At 41.9% G+C, this 26,365-nt stretch overlaps 1 protein-coding gene across 1 annotated transcript; it reads left to right on the plus strand.

The window, feature by feature from the left end:
• Nucleotides 1–5,300: 5,300 nt before the first annotated feature.
• Nucleotides 5,301–25,635, plus strand: ZMPSTE24 (zinc metallopeptidase STE24). Its single transcript, XM_083810180.1, has 10 exons — nt 5,301–5,495; nt 7,262–7,408; nt 7,857–7,943; nt 8,625–8,741; nt 12,733–12,885; nt 16,461–16,602; nt 18,681–18,841; nt 20,072–20,176; nt 23,108–23,251; nt 23,591–25,635. The coding sequence occupies exons 1-10, from the start codon at nt 5,379–5,381 to the stop codon at nt 23,813–23,815; spliced, it is 1,398 nt and encodes a 465-aa protein (XP_083666306.1). The 5' UTR covers nt 5,301–5,378; the 3' UTR covers nt 23,816–25,635.
• Nucleotides 25,636–26,365: the final 730 nt, after the last annotated feature.

Below are 26,365 nucleotides of genomic sequence, written 5' to 3' on the forward strand. Positions count from 1 at the left end.
GTCCTAGAAGGCCTTTTCTTTAGAAGAACCAAGGGAAAGAGACTTCTGTGATCTTGTTAAAGGACTGAATGGAGATGACTGGCTTCAGTATCAAAAATTGCATCTATCCAATAGCATAGGAATTTCTTTCAAGCTCTGTGCTAAAGTGTGATGGAGCAGCTCTCGCCTGACATGGCATCATTCACATCATTCCTTTGTTATCTATATGTCTGGCCTATGATTCAGGGAAGAGCTGTCACGGCATCATTTCTCTGTTATTTACAGAGTGTGGTGGAGCCTGACACTACATCACACCCCCTGTTATCTATATGCTACAGGCATGGGACAATCTGGCCTCCCTGGCTGTATCTAGAGCTCCTGTGATGTGACTAACCAACAAAGGCACAATTACGTGCTAAGGAGGGGTTGCACAACCTGATTCATAGCCAAAATGGAAAAAGACCTGAATCATGGAAAATTGCTGGCTAAAAATTAATCGTCTAACGATCCTATAGAGATCCCAAGCAAGAGCCCTTTGGGCTCTCTAGGTCCATAGTGGGCTGTGACCCAAGAACTCCCCCTGGAAGGGATGCCTCTCAGGGGAGATTCTTTGAGGTTTAATGATCATCTGCTGACAGCCACCACGTAATTGGAAAGAGCAAGTATTACACCCTAATAAGGGGGAAATCCTTAGGTGCACAACTAACTTGAGAACCCTCTGATACCATGCAGTAAGTCTAATCTGAACCTTGCCATTCTCAAATCTTTGTCAAGTTGCTACAATTGCCATATCACATCAAAAACGAGCTGTTAGGTATCACATAAATCCAACCTTGTAATCTACCCCCGAAGTGGCAATACATTTCAATCACTACTAAATCTGAGTTTGCCTGAGTAATCTTGCAACATAAAGTAATATTAAGGAGCTGTGTGAAAGTCAGGAGTTTACTCCTTTGCGCTTTAGGTCACAAAGAAACTCCTTGTTTATACAAGCAGTCCTTCTGCTGAAGTTCTTAGCTTTAGTGGAGGTCAGAGAGGGCAAGAGAGAAAATTAAAAAAAAAAAAGCAATATCTCATTTGGGAAAGTTAATTCAGCTCCAGCATGTAAGTTCATCTTGTGGAATACTAGGAAGAATGGTAACAGGATGTTAACAGATGTAAACAGGAACAGACAAGGATTTTTGAGTAGCTAGCTGCAGTAGGAACCACCTGAAACTATCAAACAGCAAAGACTGGTGGAAATTTTCATAATGTTATCATATGAAGCTAACAGAAAAGTAGGAGAGGTTGAGCTGGACGCAGGATAGGATTTCAGATTTGCACATGGTAAAAATTGTGGTATGAAAAAGCTGTTTTGATTCCATAGAATCTGAAATTGGAGACAGCAATGAAATAGAATCATCACAGAATGGTTTGGGTTGGAAGGGACCTTAAAGATCATCAAGTTCCAACCCCCTTCCCATGGGCAGGGACACCTCCCACCAGCACAGGCTGCCCAAAGTCCCATCTATCCTGACCTTGGGCACTGCCAGGGATGGGGCATCCACAGCTTCTCTGGGCAATCTGTTCCAGAGCCTCACCACCCTCATAGATAAGAATTTCTTTATACCTGATCTAAACCTACCCTCTTTCATTTTAAAAGTATTATTCCTTGTTCTATCAGTATACTCTCTGTTAAAGAGTCTTTCCCTGTCGTTCGTGTAGGTGCCCTTGGAGCACTGGAAAGCTGCTATAGGGTCTCCCTGGAACCTTCTTTTCTGCAGGCTGAACAACCCCAACTCCCTCAGCCTGTCTTCACATGAGAGGTGCTCCAGCCCTTTGATCATCCTCGTGGCACTCCTCTGGATTTGTTCTAATAGCTGCATGTCCTTCTGGGGGCCCCAGAGCTGAACACAGTAGTCCAGGTGCGGTCTCACAAGAGCACAGAAGAGCAGAGAAGAATCACCTTCCTCACCCTGCTGGCCAGGCTTCTTTCGATGCAGCCCAGGATATGTGTTTGGTTTTCTGGGCTGCAAGTACACATTCCTGGTTCATGCTGAGCTTCTCATCCACCAACACCCTTGGCTCCTCCTCAGGGCTGCTCTCAATCCATTCTCTGCCCAGCCTGTATTCATGCTTGGGATTGTCCCACCCTAGATGCAGCACCTTGCACTTGGCCTTGTTGAACCTCATGAGGTTTGCACAGGCGTGCCTCTTAAGCCTGTCAAGGTCCCTTAGGGTGGCATCCCTTCCTTCCATCTTGTCGACCACACAACACAGCTTGGTGTCATCAGTAAACTTTCTGAGGGTGCCCTCAATCCCACTGTCCATGTCACCAACAAAGATGTTAAATAGTGCTAGTCCAAGTACTTGGCCATGAGGAACACCACTCGTCACCGATCTCCACCTGGACATGGAGCTGTTGACCGCAACTCTTTGAGCATGACCGTCCAGCCAATCTCTTACCCACCAGGTGGTCCATCCATCAAATTCATGTCTCTCCAATTTGGAGACAAGCATGTTATGTGGGACAGCATCATACACTTTGCACAAGCACAAATAGGGTTTTGTATCAATTTCAGCATATGCGCTGTGCTTGAGCCTGTATAATAGCCAAAAAAAACTGAATGGGATAAGGGATTCCAGATCTATAACTATACGAGGAGCAAAATGATGCAATTAAGAAAATATACAACTACTTTACACCTCTAGGCTGTGAAGAGCACAAGTGGCTGCATGGCAGTGCTGGCAGAAACTGCCCTAGGAATTCTTAGGAGCACAGCAGGATAAGCACTGCTAAACACTATGCGCAGTAGCATGAGTTTCCTCTGGAGCCTTGTGCACCCCTTCCTTCAGAATTGAGGGTGTTGAGTTGTTTCTTTCAGGAAATGCACAATGCTCCAGTCACTGAACTCACATCTCTAGGAGGGCAATGGCCCTGGTTTTGCTCAGCTTGTGTCCTCTGGGTTGTAAGGGTTGTTCCAGGTCACCTGCTGAATCTTTGGGACTGTGAGGAGAACCTGTTTATTTAACCTGATTAATGACTCTGCCCTGATACCAGGCCCAGAAGAAGAGTAGTTCCAAGGAAAGTGAATGTTTGTTTAACACTTTGTTCTTGGCTTTGGAGCAGATGCAGAAGGGATTAAGGGCTTTTAGGGCAACATTTTTGTTTTGGAATTCACTTGCCAGACCTGTGAGTACAGGCTGCCCATGGTCACACAACCACTTAGGTTAGAATGAACCGCTTGAGATCATCTAGTCCACCCCATTCCCCCTAACTTCTGCTCAAGCAGGGCCAGAGCCAGTTGCCCAGGACTTTGTCCAGTTGGGTTTTGAGTATCTCCAAGGACAGAGAATTCACAAACCTCTCTGTGCAACCCAACCCAGTGTTTTATCTCCTTCACAGTAAAACATATTTCCTTGTGTTTAGATGGGATTTCATGAATTTCACTTTGCACCTTCTCACTGGGCAACACTGAGAAGAGTTTGGCTCCCTCGTCTTCACTCCCTCCCATCATATTTTTATGCATATTGATGAGATTCCCCCTGAGCCTTCTCTTCACAAGGCTGAACATTCCCACCAATCCCAGCCTTTCCATGTAAGGGAGATGTTCCAATCCCTTCATCACCTTTCACTGGAGTAACTTCAGTAGCTCCATACATTTCTTGTGCAGGTGAGCCCAGAACTTAACACAGCTCTCCAGGTGTGGCCCCACCAGTACTGAGAGGAAGGATGACCTCCTTCCACCTGCTGGCAACAGACATCCCTGTAGATATAACTCCATCACACTATGGTCGAGTGCTCGGGAACCCTTCTGTGTACGTGTACTAACAACTTCCCAGACATCTAGGGGCTGACATCAAGTTTTACTGCATTTTCTCAAGCATCCTCAGTCCAAACCTCTTCATTGCCTTGGCCAACTCTGCAGCCAAATGTGCTGCTCCTATGGCTAGGGGCTGTTGTAATCCTCCTGCCCAACCAGGAGCAACTCTGTGCCCTGTAGAACTGGTACCCAATACAGCTCCTCAGCACAAACTACAAGATCACTCTAAAGGTGATCTCACAGTGATTTAGCTCCATGTCAGGCAATGTGAACCCTCCTGACCAAACCTAGGTGGTTCCAGGTTAGAGCAGTTTGGGAAGCTAAGCCTTGACTTGCTCTGCCTTATGCATAGTGCCAGTCTGTTCTTTCCCATTTGGCAAAAATGTAAGAAGCAAAGACATTTAATGGGAAGGGATGACAGCTACCTCCCCCATGGGGAAACTGCAAGTGTTTACCTTTGATATCTGCTACTTGAGGTTCCTATGGACACTGTATGCTGCTCCAGAGTGGTTGGGAAAGCTCAGATGTGTACTGACCTAGCTTCTCAGATTCACTTGAGAAGTGCATTGTTTGCCCTTGCCCAGCCAATTCTCCTCCATCGCTACCACATCACTCCTCTATGTCTTCCAGAGGTAGATTGGGTTGGTGCTCCACAAACTGCACCTGTTGGTGATCCTGTTGTGATTCAGAATCCACAACTGGTGTATGTGGAGGTGCACAAAATTAGTGTCATCCTCCATCTTCGTCAAGCTGTGCCCTCATGGTTGGAGTCAGGCGGACAGAAATTTTTCTTGCCTGTACTCTTCAACACTGAGCAGGTCCTGGCCTGCTGTTCTGTATCTATGTCTGTGTCACTGATTACATTTGGCTGAGTCAGACTGGAAGCTGGGCGCCAGAATGGCTGCATAGATTGGACAGGTATTGTTCATGCTCTGGTACTACCTCAATATCCTTTCCCCCTACCCTTGCAGCCCTGCCCAACCTCCAGAATAAGTATTTAGATTTCTTCTGATCACAGCTACATTTGGGTTTTTGAGTGGGTCTAGAGTCTTGCTCTGGAGTGCGGGGAAACCACAGCTTGCTCTGTTCTACAGCTCAATCCCTACATCTTTGCACCTGAGCTCTGACAACAACTTTTATGTAGGGTAAGAAGACCAGCACCAACGTGCTGGTGCACGCCCTCCTTGTGTGCTGCCACCAGCAGTTCCTAAGAGCTTTTCTCTGCCCGGCTTTCTCAAAGCACCAAGAGCCGTGAAGCCCACCAGGCTGCCGCGGCGCCTCCTTGCCCAACCCCTCCTCGCGCGGCTCGGTCCCGAGAGCTGACGCGCCCTGTGGCGCACTCCCAAGCGCGTTCTGGCCAAGCCAGGCACCGGCCGCACCGAGACGGGCCGCCGCCCCCCGCCGCAGCCGCGGCTGCCCCCTAACCGCGCCCGTTGCTCTCTGACGGGACGCTCCCGGCGCGCACCGCGCGGCTCCTCCCGCCCTCCCCTCCACGTCGGCCCCGCCCGGCCCTGCCGCAGCTCCGCCGGGCGCCAGGTGGCGCCGCAGCGCGGGCGGCGGCGGCGGAAGGAGGAAGCGCGGGGTTGGTGCGGCGCCATGGCGCTCCGCGGCGAGCTGTGGGCAGAGCTGCCCGCTGAGGAGCGCATCTTCTGTTCCGTGCTGCTCTTCTCCTGGGCCGTCTACCTCTGGGAGGCCTTCCTGGCGCACCGGCAGGTCGGCGGGGGCTCCGGCGGCGGCAGGCTTCGCCCGGGTAGAGGCTCGGCCGCAGCCCGGCCCGGCTCGGCCTCAGCCGGGGGGGCAGCGGGCGGGAGGGCGAGCGGAGCGGCTCTGTCGGGGGCTGGGGCCGGCGCCCGCCTGGGGAGAGCTCGGCCCCGTCCCGGCCGAGGTAGCAAGGGCGCGGCGCTGCTGCCCGCGGCCTGCCGGGCGGAGCTCGTTCCCCGCGTGCAGGCCCCGGTGAGGGGCGGAAGGGGTTCGTCGTGTCCGTCGGTGCGGCCCCGCGTGCTGGGTTCCGGAGGCAGGCGGCAGCGTTAGCGGCGCAGGACGGGGAGCGCGGTCCAGCCTCACGCGCTGCCGCCGTCTGCTCGTTCTTGCCCCTGCTCTGGAGCCCGGCCGGTCCTCTGCAAATGAACTGCGCTTGCTCGAATGATCGCAGGCACCGTGTCCCGCTCGTTCCAGCAGTGTGATGGGGATGCTCGCTATCACATCGCTGTGTTGTGTGAATTCATAGAAAGACTTAACAAGTGCAGGTGCGTTGGAGTGGGGCTGGCCAGCAGCCAAACACCTGCTCAGCTGCTCACGCCTCCTCCCAGGGCAGGGGCAAGAACAGGAAAAGCAAGATTAGAAAACTGAGGTCAGAGTACAGACGGTTTAATAAGCGAAGAAAATAAGCAAAAATAAAAAAAGCAACAAGTGCTGCAAATGCCATTGCTCGCCACCTCCCACAAGTAGGCTGATGTTCAGCCAGTCTTCAAGCAACAGCTACCTTGCATTTCAAGCCCTCCCCAACTTCTTTCTCTACGTCAGTTTTTATTGCTGAGCAGGATGTTATATGGTATGGAATATCCATTTGTCCTGTCTGAGTTCTCTTCCAGTTTCTTGCTCACCCCAGCATCCATGCTGCGGGGTGGTGGGTAGAGAGATAGTGATGCTGCGCAAACACAGTTCGGAAACAACCAAAATACTGGTATGTTATCAATGCAAATACAAAGTACAGCACCATAAGAGTGTGTGTTTCTTCTGCTGCAGAGAAAGTTGACTCCGCCTTGGCCAGACCCATCAGCCAGGGAGAATGTTGCTGGGAGGGGAGGAAGCAGTGCTGCCTACTCTTGTGAGCCATTAGATTCAGCTGAGCTGTCAGTGACACTGCAGTCCAATACTCTAGTCAAAGGAAAAGTGCATTCTGAAGTGACAGAGGGTAGGAGCTTTTCCTCTGAGAAGGAATAAAAATATTCAAACACGATAAGACAGTGAATAATGACTTTTAGACTTCTGAAATTTGCAAGTGGCTTTTTCTACTATAGCTCCTCATTTATGCAGCCAAATAGCTGCATAAAGCTCCTCAAATAGCTCCACATTTATGCAGCCAAATTATAGGTGTGGTTTCTGGTTTCATGGAGGATCTGGTATTTAGTTTGAAACTCTGCTTAGTGATAATCATGGCACAGTAAGTCTTATCCTGTGGAAAAGCTACTTTGTATGATCTTTATATAGTAACTTTTTATGTTATAAATAAACTAGTAAGAAAGCAACTCAGCTTCTGATTATAAGAATTGTGCTTTTGTTTTGGATTTAGAACTTGTAGAAAATGAGAATTTAGGAATATTTGTTGTCTTTTGGGGGGGGGGGTTGATAGCATTTTGTTGTGGTGGTGGTTTTTTTCCCTGTCTGTGGTGGCTCATGGGTACTTGCTATGTGTAACTTTTGCTTCTCTCCTTTAAAAAAATGGATGTAGGTTTTAAGTTTCTTTTTCAATTTTTCAGAGACGGGTGTATAGAACAACAACACATGTACCACGGGAACTAGGACAGATCATGGATTCAGAAACATTTGAAAAATCTCGTCTGTATCAGCTGGACAAAAGTACTTTCAGCTTTTGGTCAGGCCTGTATTCGGAGGTTGAGGGCACTGTAAGTACCTGAGCTACTCTAGCATTCATATGATACTTTTCATGCAGTTAAACTGTGAAATACTTTGATTTCTAGTGAACCTATGCAGCAGCACTGTTGGCACAGTGGCATCTCACGTTAAACTGAAATTTGGAAGACTTAAGATTCTGTGTTTCTTGTTTGTGGCTGTATTTGTTTTATAAAAAGAAGAAATTATTTAGACAGCACGTAATTTCTCTATGCAGTGCTGAGTACTGCACAAATACAGCATACATTGTTATGTATTAGTGGCATGGCTATTATGCTTTCCAAATAATTAAGGAGTATTAGAATTATTTTCAACTGTTACAAACACAGACCTTTTTCTGTGTTTGAAGGGAGGCAGCTACTTTCATGCTGAAATTTTAGAAGGATGGGATGACATCCTGCTTCATATTGCCTCTGTGGTGTTTTGTGTTTTTTTTCCAAGATGATTCTGATCTGTGGCGGAATTCCTTTTCTCTGGGATCTCTCTGGTCAGATTTCTGGTCGTGCTGGGTTTGGACCAGAATATGAGGTAAGCAGTCTTTAAATGCTAGAGAAAATGTGTGGTCCCTAGAAGAAAGATTTCATTGTTTAGTCATTAGGGGTGCTTTTTTACTCTTCTCCAAAAATTCGGCAGAAGGTGCAATATATAGCTTGTTAGATTTAAAAGCTATTGCTTTTCAGACAGTCAACCTCTGTTTAGTTCAAAAGTCAATGGTATATTGGAGGAGGACAAGGAGTTTCTTTTCTAACCAGGCTTAATGAGTAGTTGTGACCTCTCTAATCTCCAGCTGCTTCGTAAGACATACAAGATGAGAGACTATTCTAGATGCGCCCTGAAATCGAGAAATACTGAACAATACTTACCACACTGTAGTGATAAAATGAACATAGGTGAACATACACTCTCTATATGTACTATGTGCTAAGGACGGAAAGAACTGTTTTTACAATTCCGCTTTATCTACTGCTTAGTACAATTTCAAAGTTTTCAAGCATCGAACAAATCCTTTATGAAAATAGTGTGCTTTGGTTTAATGGAGGGTATTCGTATAATCAATAATCTGATAATTGCAAATGTTATTTCTGTGAATTTATCTAGCTTTAACTTCTAACCAGTTTCAGTTAAACCCCTGGTGTAAAATCCATTCTGACAGCAAGAATGTTAGTGTCAGTACAGGTCGGTAAATATTAGGTCTCTCTTTGTTTTTAGATTATTCAGTCACTGGTATTCCTGCTGCTTGCAACGCTCTTCAGTGCATTGACCGGTCTCCCATGGAGTTTATATAACACGTTTGTCATAGAAGAAAAACATGGCTTCAATCAACAGGTATTGTAGATGACATGTATGCTGACCTAACGCCTTTGACAGGTTTGGTAGGTTAGATGGATTGGCATGTCCACATCTGTGCCAAAGATTGTTATTTTTAGGAACATTTTTACAGACTCTACATAAAAATATGAGCAATGACAGTTCATGACTCTTGCAGATGTCCTGTGTCACATCCATAATGTCTTTGAGTGAGGGCATGCCCCTCAGCAGCTTTCTAGCTAAAAGAAGTGTCTGTTATAGCAGTGGAACTAAGAACGTTTCATACCTCACCTGTTCATTCTTGGATGGATCGTTCTTTGCTCTTCATATGCTCTTCCTGAGAAGCCTGGGGTGCTGCTCAGTAGGGGTGCTTCTGACTCATGAACACTGAACAGATGAAACAAAAATGAGAAATTATTTTCCTCTTCATTTCACTCATTGACTTCTTGATTTAGCCTTTATTAAATTAGAAAATTCAGCTCTTTGTTTGCACTTCTGTTAGTTACTCACTTTATCTCATAATTTCAGCACTGGCTTTCTTGACTTTCTCACCAACTTAGTTTAACCTGTTTCAGTATCAGTTTCCCATGGGAATAGCCTTTCTTATTGGGAGAGAAACCTCAGTCTGGATGCATAGTACTAGAGTACTGTGTTCAGCTCTGGAATCCCCAGCACAAGGATGTGGACCTATTAGAACCAGTCCAGAGGAGGGCCACGAAGGTGATCAAAGAGCTGGAGCACCATTACTGTGAAGACAGGCTGAGAGAGCTGGGGTTGTTCAGCCTGGAGAAGAGAAGACTCTGGGGAGACCTTACAGCAGCCTTTCATTACATAATGGGGGCCTACAGGAAGGCTGGGGAGGGACTCTTTGTCAGGGAGTGTAGTGATAGGGCAAGGGGTAATGGTTTTAAACTTAAAAAGGGTAGATTTAGATTAGATATTCAGAAGACATTCTTTAATCAGAGGCTGGTGAGGCACTGGAACAGGTTTCCCGGAGAGGCTGTGGCTGCCCCATCCCTGGAGGTGTTCAAGGCCAGGTTGGATGAGGCCCTGGGCAACCTGATCTGGTGGGTGGCACCCCTGCCCATGGCAGGGGGGTTGGAGATAGATGATCTTTGAGGTTCCTTCCAACCTAAGCCATTCCATGATTCTATTATAGGCAAAAATGTTTCCCTTTCACCAGCCTTGATACATGTCAGGGCACCTCATGAGGCACACTGTGGACATGCTGCTAGCTAGGGCTGCCTAGGGAAGTTTTTTACTCTCCTTGGTTGCCAACAGGTCTTGCTACTTTTTATCTGGATTAGATGTATAGGTGGGGAAATTGTGGAAGAGGTGCATGCAGAGGTGAGCATACTGGTAGGCTAACTTCCTGCTCCTATAAAGGGAGGGAGGAATGTTCCAATGTTTCCAGAACATGAGTCAATCATTCTTTTCTTCTGGCAAATACTTAACTGGAATATTTATTTAATACACTTCGTTTTCTCTCTGCCACTTCTGTTCTTTAATCCTTAGAAATTGTAAAGGCTGACAATGTCCTAATTTTGGCAGTATGTTTGTATCCAGGTCTAGCCTTAGACATCTTTTTGACATTCAAAATCCTTGAATCCAAAGACATCCAAAGGCAATCCAAAGACATCTTTGATTGTCTCTCATGTCAGTCCTGTGTAGTTGCATCAGACCTACTCTTTGATTATTTCTCCTACTGTAGTGGGGAATAAGTTCCATCTTGGTGGCAGAATTGGAAGTTCCTTGTGTCAAGGACATAAAAGTCCTAAGACTGCCAGTACTGGAACTTGTCAAGCACTAGAGTTAGAGCAAACTGACAACGCAGCTGATGGGTGGAGAGCTTGACTTGAATATCTATAAACCTGTTAAGATGCAGAGTGAGTTCAGAGCACTGATCAAGCCTTTCTTCTGTGCAGAAGCTGAGGGTCAAAAGCTAAACTTAGCAGCTCAGGTTTCTCCAAAACTGTCTTGAGACAGCTTGCAGAAGTCATGTAGTTTCTTTGTATGCTGTAATGAGAGTGAGAATGATTGAGCTGCCTGCCTAATGTCTTTGTTTCTCCATAATGGTCCTCAAGCCAAGAACCGAAGGCTGAGTCCAGCTCCAGTCGAATTTGAGACACCAATAATGTTAAATCTCTACATTTCATTTTAGACTAATGGGTTAGGCCCTTCCGTGAATGAGCCAAATTCACAACTGATTCCTGGAATTTGTTGAAATGATTTTCAAAGGATCTTCAGGCAGACTCTTTTTTCCATGGTAGTGACTTTCTGAAAATTACGATTTCTCTTGAGGTCACATCTGCCTTAGAAAGCTGAGAAGTGGGGCAAAGACAGAAGACACCGTGCAATTTTATAGCTCTGTAACTCCTAGATCATGCTACTGGCATTAAAAAAGAATTAAAATGATAACTTGTATTTTTAGGCAGTGGTCCTAATGTCTTCATCCAGTAATACCTGATGTTTCATAAAGTCCAGTGGAACCACTGCTAGCGGCACGATTCTGTTAAGAGTTCTTCCAGGTGACTGTTTAAGTGACTGTTTCTTCAGCCATTTACTAAGCTCAAAAAATGAAAAAGCTATACAACAGGCCTCTTTCCAGCTGAGCTGAGTAAAGAAATAAATGGGAATGCATGGATGTGTGTACATTGTTTTTTCTCTCTCCTGGCTTGTGCCAGTTCAAGAGTCTCAGTCAAACAGAAACAACTTTTCTTGTATCCAGAACAAAGCTTCCACAGATCTTTCATGCTTTTCCTTACAATTTTCCTGTGGTGCTTTTCAGGAAAGAAGCACTATTTAGTGTGACCAAGGCACACTTGCTTTTCTAATTACAGAATGTTTTTTGCTGAACAGGTTCATGTATACAGTCAAAAAAGATTATTGTCTGGAATGATCCGTTTGTGTGGACACACTTCTATACAATTGTATTATTGCTGATACTGATAATTGCTTAGCAAGGGTATATCATCAAAGGGCACACTGTGTGACCACAGTGAATATGTGTACATAAACGCACAAATTTATATTATTCTCTGTCTGATTTGTGTTTATTACAGTCACAGAAGTCAGAGGCATCTATATAAACTCTTTCCCCAATCGTTATTTTTTATTTAAACCTGTTTCACCAGTATGTTTTTTTCTTTCCAGACAAGAGTTCCATATGTTTAACACAGTATGGGCTTTTTAACACAACCTTGTCAGAAAGGATCTTTACATAATAAACCCCTCACTTCTGTGCCTTGCAGATAGCTGTAAGTACTGAAGTAACAATTCCTGAAAGAGGTAGTTGGGTGTCTAATCATGTTGCAAAATCACTAGATCAGTTTGATTCAAGTACGGGTCTTTGAAACATCCATTAAACATCCGTGAAACATCCATCCTAATAAAGTTATGCTGATTTTAGAAGCTGAGACAGCTACAAGAATAGTAACTACATACCAGTGGAAGCTGACTTGGAGTAAAATGACCAGTTTAAACCTGAAAGTCTTCAGTAGGACTTTTGTCCACTTTTCAGTTAAGACAACCAGCTTGGTAGCCGCTGAAGGTTGAGATTAATTGAGGCAACTGTTCAAAGACAAAATATTTTACAATAGTTTTGTTTCTTTCAGTTTCCTACTTCTATAAAATCCCGTGACACCTGGAATATTTGTTGGTAAAGGAATTAAGGGACAGATAAGCTTACATTTTTCTTTCTTCCTTTAGTGGAGGATATACATGCAATAAAGTAAGGGTTTGGGTCAGATCTTACTAATGAAGCATGCATCCACATGGGTCTCAAGTCTGGGTGGATGTACAGACCCACAGCTATAAGGAGTGGAGCCGAAAAGGTTCTTCAGCCTTTTCCTACTGACTCTACTTTCCTTAGCGTGCATTGTTATTGCTACTTCGTTATTTTGTGATTTGTCTTATTTTGTTTGTGCTTCCAGTGAAGGAATCAGTTCATTAACTAATATCACCCGTTAATATTTGCACTGTAAATATCACTGATATCCTTTCTTTGCAGACACTGGGATTTTTTTTCAAGGATGCCATCAAGAAATTTATCGTGACTCAGTGTATTCTGTTGCCAGTGACATCCCTTCTGCTTTATATTATTAAAATAGGGGGTGACTACTTCTTCATCTATGCCTGGCTCTTCACATTAGTTGTTTCCTTGGTGAGTAAAAGAGTATGTGTGGGTTGCTTCCAAATGCTAGATACTTGCATGGCTCAGTATGCTGAGCTAAGTCTAGACGCTCACAAGTCTAAACCTTGGGAGTTTTAGTGTCTGTAATGTTTAACACTTCGTGGTATTCTCAGTGCACCTGTTCAGAAATAATAACTCGTATTAACTAACCACATTAATTTGATATCTTATATTTTATCTATATCTATACTGGAGTGTTTTCATCAGTCGAAAAATAAACATTCAAAAAACTATGGAATGCTGGAATTAAAATGCTGTATGGTGATAGATTTTCCTTTTTCTTAACTATAGAAAGGAAACCAAGACAACTAAAATTGGTTTGACAAGACTAGGCAAAAAATGTGCTTTGGTCACATTTGTAAAGTTTCATGTATTTCCATTGGGTGTCCCTTCTAGTTAACCAAACACCAATTCTCAGTTGCATTGCTTTGTATTGAGACAAGTATTGATTTTCCCTTTCTGGTTCAGCTCAAGTAGCTTATTTTATATACTGAATTGGTAACTGACATTTTTAGGTCTTGTATTAGAAGGATATTTTTGTATATATCGTAAGGTTGTGATGTTTTTTATTTTTTATTTTTTTTCTTTTTTATATACTTAGTGCTCTACTGTCATTTTTGTCTCGATATACTACCTATTGCTCACCCAAGGAAGAAATTAGAGAACTGCTGTTGTACATATTCATTTATTTTTAAATTAAAAGAACACCGTAACACCTTAAGAACTGTAAGAATTATTAGATTACATTCATGTAATAAAGTGTGTCACATTAGTCTAACAATAAAATTGTTTCAATCCCAGATTCTTGTATCAAGTTCAGAATTTCTGGTTTATCTGGGTTGTATCTCCAAGAAGTCTTTTAGGAAAACCTGGCTAGGAAATCATGATCATTATTTTTCTTAAGCTTCTTTTTTTGTGATTTATATAAGGCAATTATGTGTTTTGTTTTGTTTTGTTTTTTCTTCTTCTCACCACTGCTTCTAGATACAGCTTCTATAGCTTTCTTGGACTTCTTTCAATTTGTCAGCCTCTGTTCTAAAGCACATGCGTTGACTGGCCACATTTGCACAAAGATGTGATTGTAATGCTACACAGGAGGTTACTGCAATTAATGCAGGAAAATGTGATTTCTTGCTTAACGTATCTGATAGCTGTGTTGACTTTCTCAGACATGGCTACATGGAAGGAATTGTGACTCCATTAGTTTAAATCATAACTGCAACGTCTTCATAATCATATTTTCATGGGATACAGATATCTTTATCTGAATTTTATTTGTTGCTTACTGTGATTTGTTGCTTCACTGATGCTTAACATGCAACTGAAGTAAAACCGGTGTGGGTGTGGATCAGTGAATTTCTGTATAGCCAGCAATTCCAGTGTAGTACAGTTAACAATGACGTGAGAGCAGGAGCCATTTTAGGCAATAGTGGAGCAGAGCTGCTTACAGTTAGCTATACTGTGTCTTGCTGTTTTGATGCACTGGCTCCTGCTTTGATGTACTACTTCTGCTCATGTCCTTACGCTCGCATCTTCCCTTTTTTGGTCTCTGAATGTATTCTGAAAAATAATACTATTAGGTCTTACAAATGTCAGTTCACTTGTATTGAAATTACTTACAGAAAAATTTGTTTAGACTTTTATCAGTACTTCATAAAGAATTGTTGGTTTTATTTCTTGCAGGCTTTGATTAGCAGTATGCTCTTAAAACATAATCAGCATTTCAGCTACTGCTCTGTCAATATGAGTGAAACAGTCTATACTTGCAGGTTATTCTAGTTTATTAATTGCAAACTTGGGGAAATGCTAGTTCCTTGTGTGATATCTAGCGAATGCTTTAAGTCTTTAGGTTTAAAAGCATTAAAGACTTGCTTTTTCATAGATGGATTAAGCTGAAATTTTGAAAGAACTGGTAATTTCAGGACTGGAAGAAGGTAATCACTGGGAATTGTATAGATACTTTAGAAACTGTGAAAGCAGAGGCACCCTATCTTTTACACAGCAAAAGCTAGGAAATGAAATGTGTTTTGTCAGAGAACTACAGATCTCTGAAAAAGAATGTAGCAAGAGGGAATGGCTCACTCCTTTCTTTTTTTTTTTCTTTCTGGGACTAAGTGCGTGCCCAGGCAATTGGTGCTTTTCAGGTGTCTTGCAGTGTCACTGTAGCTTTAACAGGGTGTTGATCATGGTTTGACACCTTAGTGGGATTTTGAACAGTCTTTGACATACAAAATAAGCTTAGCAGCTGTTAAGAGTTACTCTTTAGAGTTCACTCTAGGGAGAAAAATTCCAGTTGTAATCACGTTACGTAACATTGTAATTATGGTCAGAGTTGCATCCTTCTTCCAGTGTATAATGCCTGCTGATACCAAGGGATTACACAAAGATCAGAGGTGAAAATTTATGATTAGTACACACACATTTTAAATGGCCTGAGACACTTGTCTTGACAGAAATAGTTGATTTCTGCTCTATGAAATACCTTCCAACAATCGCTGCAACATATCTGCAGAGTTTTAAACACTTATTTTAACGGTTACAGTAACAATAATAGCTTTTGTTTTTTAAGTGTTGTCTTATATGGACACCCTTATTTGCTTGAACAAGTCAGTTTCCTTAATTTCAGATATATTTTTACTTTTCAATAGTGTGGATTCTTTTCAAAAGTCAACATACGTGTTTTCAGCGTGAAGAAAAAAACTGTCGATTTCTGTTTGCTTCTCATGCCTTGTTCCTTTTTACTGACCAAAACTAAAACTTATTCCCAGTTCAGTCCTTTTCTTTTAAATAAATAAATAAATAGCTTTGTGTAAGTCCAGAGTGTGAAGGAAGGAAGTTCAGCTTTCTTTTCAGAGTGTTATTCCACTCCTGGCTTTCTCGTTTGGGCTGCTTCTGGTGCAATTTTGAAGAGATGCAAGCGCATCGTAGTGAGGTTTTGGGATATGGCTGTTAATCACTGTGGAACACAGGCATCAGTCTGTTCCTTAGCCCTGTGCACAACTGGAAGAAGGGGAAGAAAACATGACAAGAAATCTCTCGCCTGTTTTAGACCATGGCTTTGCAAGTTAACAGGAATTTGAAGAAGCAGGACTACCTCTTGGTTTGGTGGGCTCTGCTGCTCATTAGGAAACACTTCAGAGCTTTCCAGTGTTGGTGAAGCAGGTGAAAGTGACAGCCTGTCATTGATAAGATCACTGCTGCCAGCAGTCGTAGTGGCTTTTTCTTCTGTGGTTTGAGGAACTGTCAGAGCAAAAGCACTGTTTTTAGTAATTTTGCTGAGGACTGTTTGGAGACTAACCTGCCCCCACCTCCATCTTGCTGTTGAATTGCTGATTGTCAACAGTCTAAGTAATTTTCTTTATAGATGGGATGACCCATGGAAAGCCTTGCTTTGCTATAGATCACAGTTCATACAGAATTCAGTTTATGAAGGTGTTTTTTTCTGAACTGTGTTCTCCCTGTCCCTTTTTACCTGTGCCCCATAGTTAGTACTAAACACATTTGTATGTTCTTTTTTTTTTTTTAATATCCCTATGTGTTTGCAGGTGCTTGTTACAATCTATGCAGACTACATTGCACCTTTATTTGATAAATTCATTCCACTTCCTGAGGGAGAGCTCAAGCAACAAATTGAAACAATGGCAAAGAGCATTGACTTCCCATTGACTAAGGTGTATGTTGTTGAAGGTGAGATTTTTGAATAAAGAGACTTTGTAACTTTAAATTTGTGGATTTTTAGCTCTGATTGTGGATGTTGTAGCAGGGGGTTGTTTATGTTCCCCAGCTACTTTGTTACTTGCCAAAGTCTGTGCTCTATTCCTTTTTTCTTTTTTTTTGTCTTTGGGTGAGAAAAATGAAGCTTGAATATACAGCCTTAACTGAGGGTGTCCTTAACAGCCATTGCCATGACGTGCTGTGACATAGCACAGTCAGAAGTGGAAGCAGCTATCAAGTTTCCAATTCTAGAACTTAAGCCAGAAGGATTTTTTTTTTTTAACTTTTCTAGTCTTTGTTCAGCATTAATTGCCTTATAATGTCCTTAGTGAAGTACTTGAAAAAGCTATGAATGTTGAAAACACCTATTCCTTTTTAGAGTGTTCACATGGACAGCTGATTATGGTGTGACTGAATGAACCCAGCCCTTCTACTTGAGATTGTCACTTTTTCACTTTGGAGTAGTAAATTATGCATCCTCTTTTCTTAGCTTGTGGAATATAACATGGAGCATGCCAGCTACCATGTCATTTCCTCTCCAATTCTATCTTCATGGAGAATTTTACTGTTTAATGTTTCCACTGCTACTCATTTTGCTCCCTTTTGTATGTGATTTCAGGGACTTTCCCAAATCTAGTTTCTGTTTTGTCTCACCTGTGAGGATAGGACATGTTTCTAATGCTTTGATGAAAGCAACATGAGATGGAATAAAGAGCTGAAATGGTAGAATTTTACTGCAGTGGTAGAATTTTGCCTTAAGAGGGAGAAGGTAATGAAGTTTTTTTCTAGTCTGGAGGTTGTGGCTTTTAAAACTTTGGGATGGCTAAATACAGCCACTACTCTACTTCGGTGCAGCCAGAAAAATCTACTATTGATATACTTGGGTCCCAAGAAATTCCTGTCTTTCCTAGCAAATTTGAAGCTTTTCAGACTCGAGATTCAGTATAGTGACTTGCATTAAGCTTGAGATTCAGTACAGTGGCTTGGAAATGGATACGTTTCTCCCATAAGCACTGCTGGCTGTGTCCTAGCTTTTAAACTTTATGGTGAAAGCCCTGTGAGCTAATTCTTAGTACTCTGGCACCTGTGTGGTGTATCACTGCATTGGCTTCTTCAGCATGCCTGCATTTAGTGGCAATGATTTGCAGTGGAGAGAGGCTGCCAAACCCATATTTTCTTTTCCTGGCATCCTTCAGGCTGTTGAGCCAAGAACCCTGCTGACATGGGGGACTGATGTGTGAACATCTTTTTGCCAGTGTTCTGCTGCACTCTGCCTTGGCTCTTCCCACTCCAGAACTAACTTCTTAGTAACATGCAGCAAAACCCTTAAATTTCACAGTTTGTTCCGTAACAGGCAGATGACAAGGTTCATTCCCTACAAATGCTTTGGTAGAGGTTGAAGCTTCTTACAATAGACAAGAGGGGACAACACTACCCGGTGGCTGGTCGTCAGATTTTCTTGCTGAGAAAGGACTGGATGCTGAGGCTTCATACTCTGACCAGCCTCTTCCTCTGTTGGTCTGTCTTGGTTTGGTACTGAAATTACTATCACCACAACATGAGTTGGCTTGCAATGGAACAATGGATATTTTGTGCCCTGAGGAGTTGGTGTGGCTTGTGCATGTACAGTGAGAGTCTGCCTTCAACTTGAAGTGCCTTATCTTTTGTTGGAAAAAACAGAGCCAGATTTCACCTCTTCTCTCACAGAGACCTCGTTCAGTCCTTGTGTTGCAACAGCTCCTGTCTATAGGCAAAATTAGGTAAATCTAACAGTTAACTTTGGTCTGGACAGGTTGGTTTTTTTTGTTTGTTTGTTTCTTTTTTTTAATCAAATGAAACAGTTTGTTCTGTGGAAGGAGATTAATTTCTTGAGCTAAAGTATATCAATAGTAGAAAGAGTCCATGAGTCTACCATTCAGGTGACCTAGATGAAAGTAACTGCAAAAATTTGCCTATTTCAAATATAATAATTTTAAGGGCCTTGCATAGTTAAGCTTCAGTGTACAGAATTATTCAGATCAAGGTCTCTAATGTAAATTTTTACTTATCAGGTTCTAAGCGTTCTTCTCATAGCAATGCTTACTTCTATGGATTCTTCAAGAATAAGCGGATAGTGCTATTTGACACTCTCCTAGAAGATTATTCTGCACTGAACAAAGAGCCAGCAGAAGGAGAAGAGGGTGAGAATGAAGAGACAAAGTCTAAAACAAAAGTGAGTTTGTCTGTTCTATTCTGCTCTGGCTTTATTTTTCACTGTTATTTACATTAACTTCTTGGTGGGATTATCCTGTGTGTTTTCTGAGTGTATTTTAAAGGTCCTAAATGAAATGCTAAAAGCCAAGCCAAATGATTCCAACACCACAGCTCAAGGATATTGAGCTGCTGTTAAATGGAATTTCTGGGGTTGTTAGAGAGTGGGTGCAGAAAACATCAAAGAAACCTCAGAATTCCATGGGAGCTTTAGCTTTTTGTTTTCCTGCACGTAACAAATACGTCTTCCCTGTGATTGATCAAATGAGGAACCTGTTCAGGTTTTTAGATTGTAACTTCTCTTGGGTCTGTCACACCTAAGCTTCCCTTTGCATGTAATGCCTTTGACTATCAGTACATCATTTATATGCCTTTTATTGCAGGCAAGAATTTTGGTGCAAGGTGCACACACATGTATATATACAGATTACACGTGCACCCTTCCCCACCCTGGTCAAGAACAGGATGATAGCCTTTCATTGTCCTTTGCATTGATGTGCAGCTGCACATCTTTTGTATAGCTTTTGCGGTTTCAGGAGAGTTATGGGGATAGATAGAATTGGCAGGATATTTCCAAAGAACCTGAAGGAGTAATTCTGAGAAGAATGATTGCCTTATTCAGCCTAGGTGTAGGTCTATGTATGGATTTTTGAGAGGAGGTGGATCTGAGCTCACCTGCCCATCTTTCCTGATGATATTTTTAAAGCATATCATAGCATTTGTTGCAGATGATGGGAGTGTTGTCATTCAGTAATACCTTGGGAGGAAGGCTACATTCTGAGTATTGAAGGAAGTAGAGGGAGGACTTCGCTCTGCTTTTGATTCTACTTTAAGAGTTTGTGGCTCTGAATGTCAGCTTTCATTGTAATGTCTTTTGCTGAGTAAATAAACAATGAGATCAAGGAATGGCACGGGAGAGTTTGGAGGCAAATTTTCTAGTATTGTTCAGGTCTGTGTGGGAATGTCTGTATGCATAGAAATAAGAGATCACCATCTCTTGGTAGAAGATTGTTGAACTTGCAAGTTTATTTTTTGTAAATATCTTATTGAAGAAGTCTCAGTAAGAAATTGGATGTGTGTATCTGCTGGTAGAAGGGACGAGCCTGCCCTTTGGAAACTTTTCCTGACTTAGGAAGACAATAAGGAAGAAATGGATTCAGTTGCGTTGAGTTCAATTTCCTTATTCCCTCAGAATAAGAAGCAGGGATGTAAAAATGAAGAAGTTCTGGCTGTCCTTGGTCATGAATTGGGTCACTGGAAACTAGGTCACACTGTCAAAAACATTATCATCAGTCAGGTAAGTTATGATACTGTTGGTTTTCATAGAGCATTCTGTAATTATTGTTTCCAGATGCTTGCTTCCAGATTTGTAAGTGTACAGTGAGCATGCAGTAGCCCTTCTGTCCCCACCTTGCCCCATCTGGCTGGTAGGGAGCATGAGCCGTGAGTCTCAGAGTAGGTATTTGCCTCCCTTCTTGGAGGGGTACGAAGGAATGTGATTGTGGATTAGGAAATCTGACCCAGAGAGTGTTTCTTATTTATTAACTTATTTGTATTGTTTTCTCCTACCTTTTGCATTGGTTATTGGTAAATATGTTATTGTTCAATTCTGTGTGTAACCCCATTTACAAGAATCCTTTGGGCCTGACGCATCGGCCAATTGTTCACCCATCTTATTGTGCTTTTATCTAACTGTGTTCTGGTCATTTTGTCCAGGAGGATACTGTGAGAGACAGTAGCAAAAGCTGTACTGAAATGCAGACAGATTGTATCAGCTGGCTTCCTTTGATCATCTAAATGGGTGATCTTGTTCTAGAAGAAAATTATGTTTGTTAAATATGACCTTTCCCTTCTGAACCCACATTCGCTCTGACCAATGACTGCGTTGTCCTTTAGATGTTTTTCAATAACTTCCAGAATAATCTCCATGATTTTACCAGGCACTGAAGTGAGACTGACAGGCCTGTAATTGCCAGGTTCTTCTTTCTTGCCCTTCTTGAAAATTGGGATCACAGTTGCCAGCCTCCAGTTAACAGGGACCTCTCCAGATTCCCAAGATCGTTGAAAAATAATAGAGAGAGATCCCGCGATGACATCAACCAGCTCTCTGGCTACTCTGGGATGAATCCCATCAGTCCCCATGATCTATATGCATCCAGGTGGAGCAGCACCACACAACCCCACGCAAGTTTGGGGTTGACTGGGAGTTTATCGTTCCAGCGGTCACAGTCCTCCAACCTGGGGTCCCAGAGTCCATCACTGATGTTGAAAATGGAGGCAAAAATGCATTAAACATCTCTGCTTTATCTATGTGTCCTTGTTTGTTAGGTGACTGTCGTCATCAAGGACATGTTTGCTCTGGTCCTCCTTTTCCTGTTAACATACTTCAAAAAGCCTTTTTTATTGTTCCCCACACTGCTGGCCAGCTGCAACTCTAATTGAGCCTTGGCTGCATGAGTGCTCTCCCTGCAAATGTGAGCAGCATCCCTGTGAGCAGCATCCCTTTAGTCCTCGCATGTCACCCGACCTTACTTCTTCAAGCTCTTGAAGAAAATCACTGCTCAGCCAGTCTGTCCTTCTGCCCCTCCTTGCTTGCCCCTCTTCAGCATTTTTGTATTTGTCTGTTCTGCGCTCTTAGGAGGTGGTACTTAAAAAAAAAAAACAAAAAACAAACAAACAAAAAAAAAACAGCACTGTTGGACCCCAATGTCTTTAAAAGCAGTTTCCCAGGGGACTTCACTAACTAGTTTCCTGAGCAGTCTGAAGTCTGCTCTCCCCGACTCCAGTGTTGAAGTTTTGGTGGTAGTTTTTCTCCTATCACCAAAAATTTTAAACTCGACTACTTCTTGGTCATTATGGCCAAGGCAACCACCTATGACCATTTTACCCACCAGACCCTCCCTGTTTACAAGCAACAGGTCTAGGAGGGCCCCTTTCCTAGTCGGCTTTCTTAGTACCTGTACCAGGAAGTTAGTGTAAAGTCTGCCATATACTATGTAGATTTGTCTTGTTCTAGTTATCATGCATGCTTTTTTTCCCTCGAATTCCCAACTTTTTTTTCTCTTAGTTTATGATGGTGTGTGCAGAAATGCTATTCTGTTTGTTTTTTTTTTTTTTGATAAGGCTATTCACATTTTTTTTTTCATTCTGGAACATCACAAGCTTTTAACTTAAGAAAATCTCTTGCTGATTCCGTAGTACTTTTTCTTACCCATGCCACTGAACACTTCAGTAATGTCCTTTCTGCTTTGATTAACGCAATTATATTCCAACTTCTGATGCTGATATTGATCCCTACTAATTAAAAAGCAACTGATGTTTTTGCCATTCTGCTAACTCATGTAACTTTTGTCTTTGGATCCACTTATTAGATACTATTATTTCACTGTAATAGGTAAACTTTATCTTCATTTCCAGAAATTTTCACAAATTCTTCTTCAATGTTTTGTACTTTTTTGTGTTGACTGTTTTCTGTCACAACCATCCCTCTTCTTTCTGTTCTGTCTGTTGAAAAACAAGCATTATTCTGCTACATTGCACATTACTCTAAAAAGATTAAACAGCCACTTGGATGGATTGAAAAGGTACTAATAAAATTCTCTAGAAAACATAATAAGGCATGGTAGTGCCCCTTGCCTCTGAAAAGCCAGCCAAGCAACGTGCAGGTATGGTTAGATAGAAGCATGGATTGTTTCCAGGAACAGAAATATGATACAGCAAACGGTAGGTAATGCTTTGAAGAAGGGTTTTGGACACACATGGTTTGTTTTTAAGTGTTTTTGAACCTATGCTTAATTCCAAGGAAATGGGTTGTCTCTTGTACTCCCCCCTTCCATATCTTGTCTTGCCTTTTCATTTCCCTTTGCTAATTAAAACTTATTTTTAGCACACTGACAGAAAATACTTACAAAATCAGAGAATGTTTTAGGTTGGAAGGAACCTCTGGAGGCCATCTGGACCAACCACCTTGAGCAGGTTGTCCAGGAGCAGGAGAAATAATGGTTTCTTTATTGCATGCACATACTGAAAACTGGTAAAGGTTAGATGTTTGTTGTTCTTCATATATGAGTTCTAAAGTAATCTATTTGGATTTTTTGTTTGTTTATTCTTTTTTTTTCTTTTTTTTTTCCCCTGGGGAGTTTCTATGCAAATCTGTGATATTTTAGGCCATATGTTTGACTCGGATGAAAAACTCATCTTAATCAAGAGTGTTGTTTCCTTTCTCTAGATGAATTCCTTCCTGTGCTTCTTCTTGTTTGCTGTGTTAATTGGTCGAAAAGAGCTCTTTGCTGCATTTGGTTTCTATGAGACTCAGCCTACCCTGATAGGCTTGATGATTATTTTCCAGTTCATTTTTTCACCTTACAATGAGGTAAATTTTTCAATTTGTCTTTGAAACATGGGTGCTGAAGTATCATTCTATTTAAACTACGATTTTATTTTGACTTTATTATTGTTTTGGAGAAGAGATTGAAGTTTCTAGGGGCTCTATCTGGTATCTCCATTTAATAAGTAGAATTAGCGCTCCATGTCAGAAGACTCCCAGTTTCAGACGTGGCCTGTATAAATCTTGATGAAATCATTCCTCAGCCACAGTAATGTGTGTGGGATGAGGAAAGGAAGATACTATAGTGGGCATTTACTGATATTGTAGAGAAAATGTGGATGGCTGAATTTTTAGATAATTATTGATATACTTCTCTCTTCACAGATTCTCTCTTTCTGCTTGACTGTATTAAGCCGACGATTTGAGTTTCAAGCAGATGCATTTGCCAAGGAACTTGGGAAGGCTAAAGACCTATATTCTGCTTTGATCAAACTAAACAAAGATAATTTAGGATTCCCTGTTTCTGACTGGATCTTCTCAATGTGGCATTATTCCCATCCACCCCTTTTAGAAAGACTTCAGGCCTTGAAAGATACAAAGCAAGAGTGACAGGAATCGCTGTTGGTTCAAAGACAGTGCTTCCATCTCAGAGGCAAAGTTCAGAGCTGCTTTTTAAATTCTTTTTTAAAATGGATAACTCCATCTGAGTGTGATATTAACAGCGCAACAAATCTGAGAATCCTGAAACAGGTATTAAATTATAAATTACTTTTTTAAACAAGAAAAACTGTGGTACTTAATATAGAAAAACATACTGGGTGAAGACCAAGACACCTTTCCCTCCACACGCTGGCTTTTATCTCCGTATCATAGTACAGACTTGTAAGAGAAGAAAAAATAATACTTCAAAGCACTTCAAAGCACCTATTTCTTCAGTTGAACATTGGTTTTGATCCTTTGCTCATTCTCAGTGTTCTGTGAACCTTCCCTTCCCATCCTCAGCCTTTATTCACAATGAAGAGATACTGAGTGACTTGGTTTCTTACATCATAACTGTATTAGCCCATCACTGTTGGTGTTTAAAAATAAGTTTAATGCAAGTACAGGCCTTTCTGCTGGATTCCAGTTCATGTCTGTTGTAACTGAAAACGCTACTTAATAAAGCCTCCTTTTTCAGAAATGTGGGAATAAGGAAATGTACCATGGCCTCCTTGAAAATGACGATTAGTCTGTATTCAGTAGAATTATAGTGATATTCTTCTCTTCTTCTTCACTGTGCTTCTGGGGGTGTGGAAAAATGTTATGGAGAATCCAGACAGGACCCATGGAAGGACTCAGGAAGAATGCTGCTAATTTATAGAATCATATAATGACTTGGGTTAGAAGGGACCTTAAAGATCACCTAGTTCCAACACCCACCCCCCCCACCACCATGGGCATAATTCTTTGTTTTCCCTTTTGCTTGTGAGCATAATAGTTAACAGCTTTTCCACACCTCAGTTCCTCCATTTCCGTCAACCTTGGCCTCGTTTTATTGTGTATATGGAAGTGGTCAGATGCTTGAACAGTGTGTCAGAATTTAACTTCCGTTCTGAGGGCAGAGAGGTCTGGAGGCTTTGTCCCCCATTCTGGGGAGGGTTTTTCCATTAATATGGATCCAACTGAAATAGCGTTGGAATACTTAGAAAATTTTCCTCCCCATTTTGATACAAATAATACAAGATTTAGTTTATTCACGTAGGTTAGGGAAAGGCAAATGGGTAACTGGGGAAATTGCTTCTGCATCTGTTATCTCAGATGAGAGGTGCAATTAAACTTACTTTTGTTGAATAAAGATAGCAGTTAAATGTAGGATTGTATGTGTCCTACGAATGTTTTGGACCAGACTGAATGCAAATACTTCATATAAAAATCAGATTTTATATCTGTGGTAAATTAAAAAGTTCTCTTTGAACAGAGATGAGCAGAACAAGTCAAAGCAAATTTGATCCTTTCAGGTGTCTGAGTATTCTCAGAGACTGCCATTAATTAAATTCGTTTTTGTGGTCATAGTGAAAAATGCCTTACAAGATGGGCATGATGATGTCTCAGGTGCAGCAAGATACAAGATGTTGCTGGAAACCATATGTATGCCTTATTCTATTTGTGTTTATACCCTAAAGCATGAGCATGTGAAGCTAAACTATGGATATGGACTTAGGAGACAGTTTTTAATGATATGGGGAGCCTATAATTTGTCATGTTAATTGCATTGAATAGATGGCCTTGAAAATAAAAGAGCTAACTTGAATTTGTCAGTTCAGAAGAGTAAATAAACATGTTTTGTGTTGCAGAGATGTTCGTTGGTGTAAACCTATGGAAAATACGTTAAATGTGCTCTGAGAAAAGCATTCATGTCACCCCCTAGATAAAACATACTCAAAACTGAATTTTGTGGTTATTTCAGAAAATTGGCGAAACACAAACCAAAATGGGACAATGAAGAAAATGCCAGTTACTGTGGAAGCATCTCAGACTTGAAATATTTAGGCTATTAGGTGAAGGTAGTATTGTTACAGAAATTGCCTGTTGCTTGCTCTTCTTTGCTGTCACTGTTTGGAGATTATCTCAGCACTGGCATCTTGTTTGTCAGTGTGTCCTGTAACCTTCTGCCTGTCCATGTACAGGCAGAATGACAGATAACTGGAATGTGTTACCTTCATGTTGCTGACCTGCAGCCTCTAGTTTATTACATTCTGGAGAATAGTCTAAATCACACCTGACTCTTTGTATGCAGCAGCTGCTGCTGCCTTCCCAGGTGTCCAGATCCTCCTACAGTGTCTATGCAGCCATGCGAGCAGTCATTCCAGAACAGCTTGATGACAGAGTTTGGCTACTAGAATCAGCCACACATCTATGTCCCTTTTAATTAATGACCAGTTTTGAGAAACAAGGGAAGAATATAAGCAACGTTTGGGTTTTATTTTCTGTTATCTTTAAGCTAATAATGCTCAAATACTCGAGGTGAGGGAATGCAGAGCAGAACATCTTTGTCAGTGCACGCCACACAGGCATCCATGGGGCTGGTGGGCACTGATCAGTGGTGTCCTGCCCGACAGCTGATAGCTCCAGCTTCCCCTTCTCTGCCTCACCAACTTTTTCAGGCTGACAGAAGATATA

This window comes from Anser anser, assembly GCF_964211835.1.
Source record: "Anser anser genome assembly, chromosome: 24".
In the NCBI taxonomy this organism is placed as follows: domain Eukaryota; kingdom Metazoa; phylum Chordata; class Aves; order Anseriformes; family Anatidae; genus Anser; species Anser anser.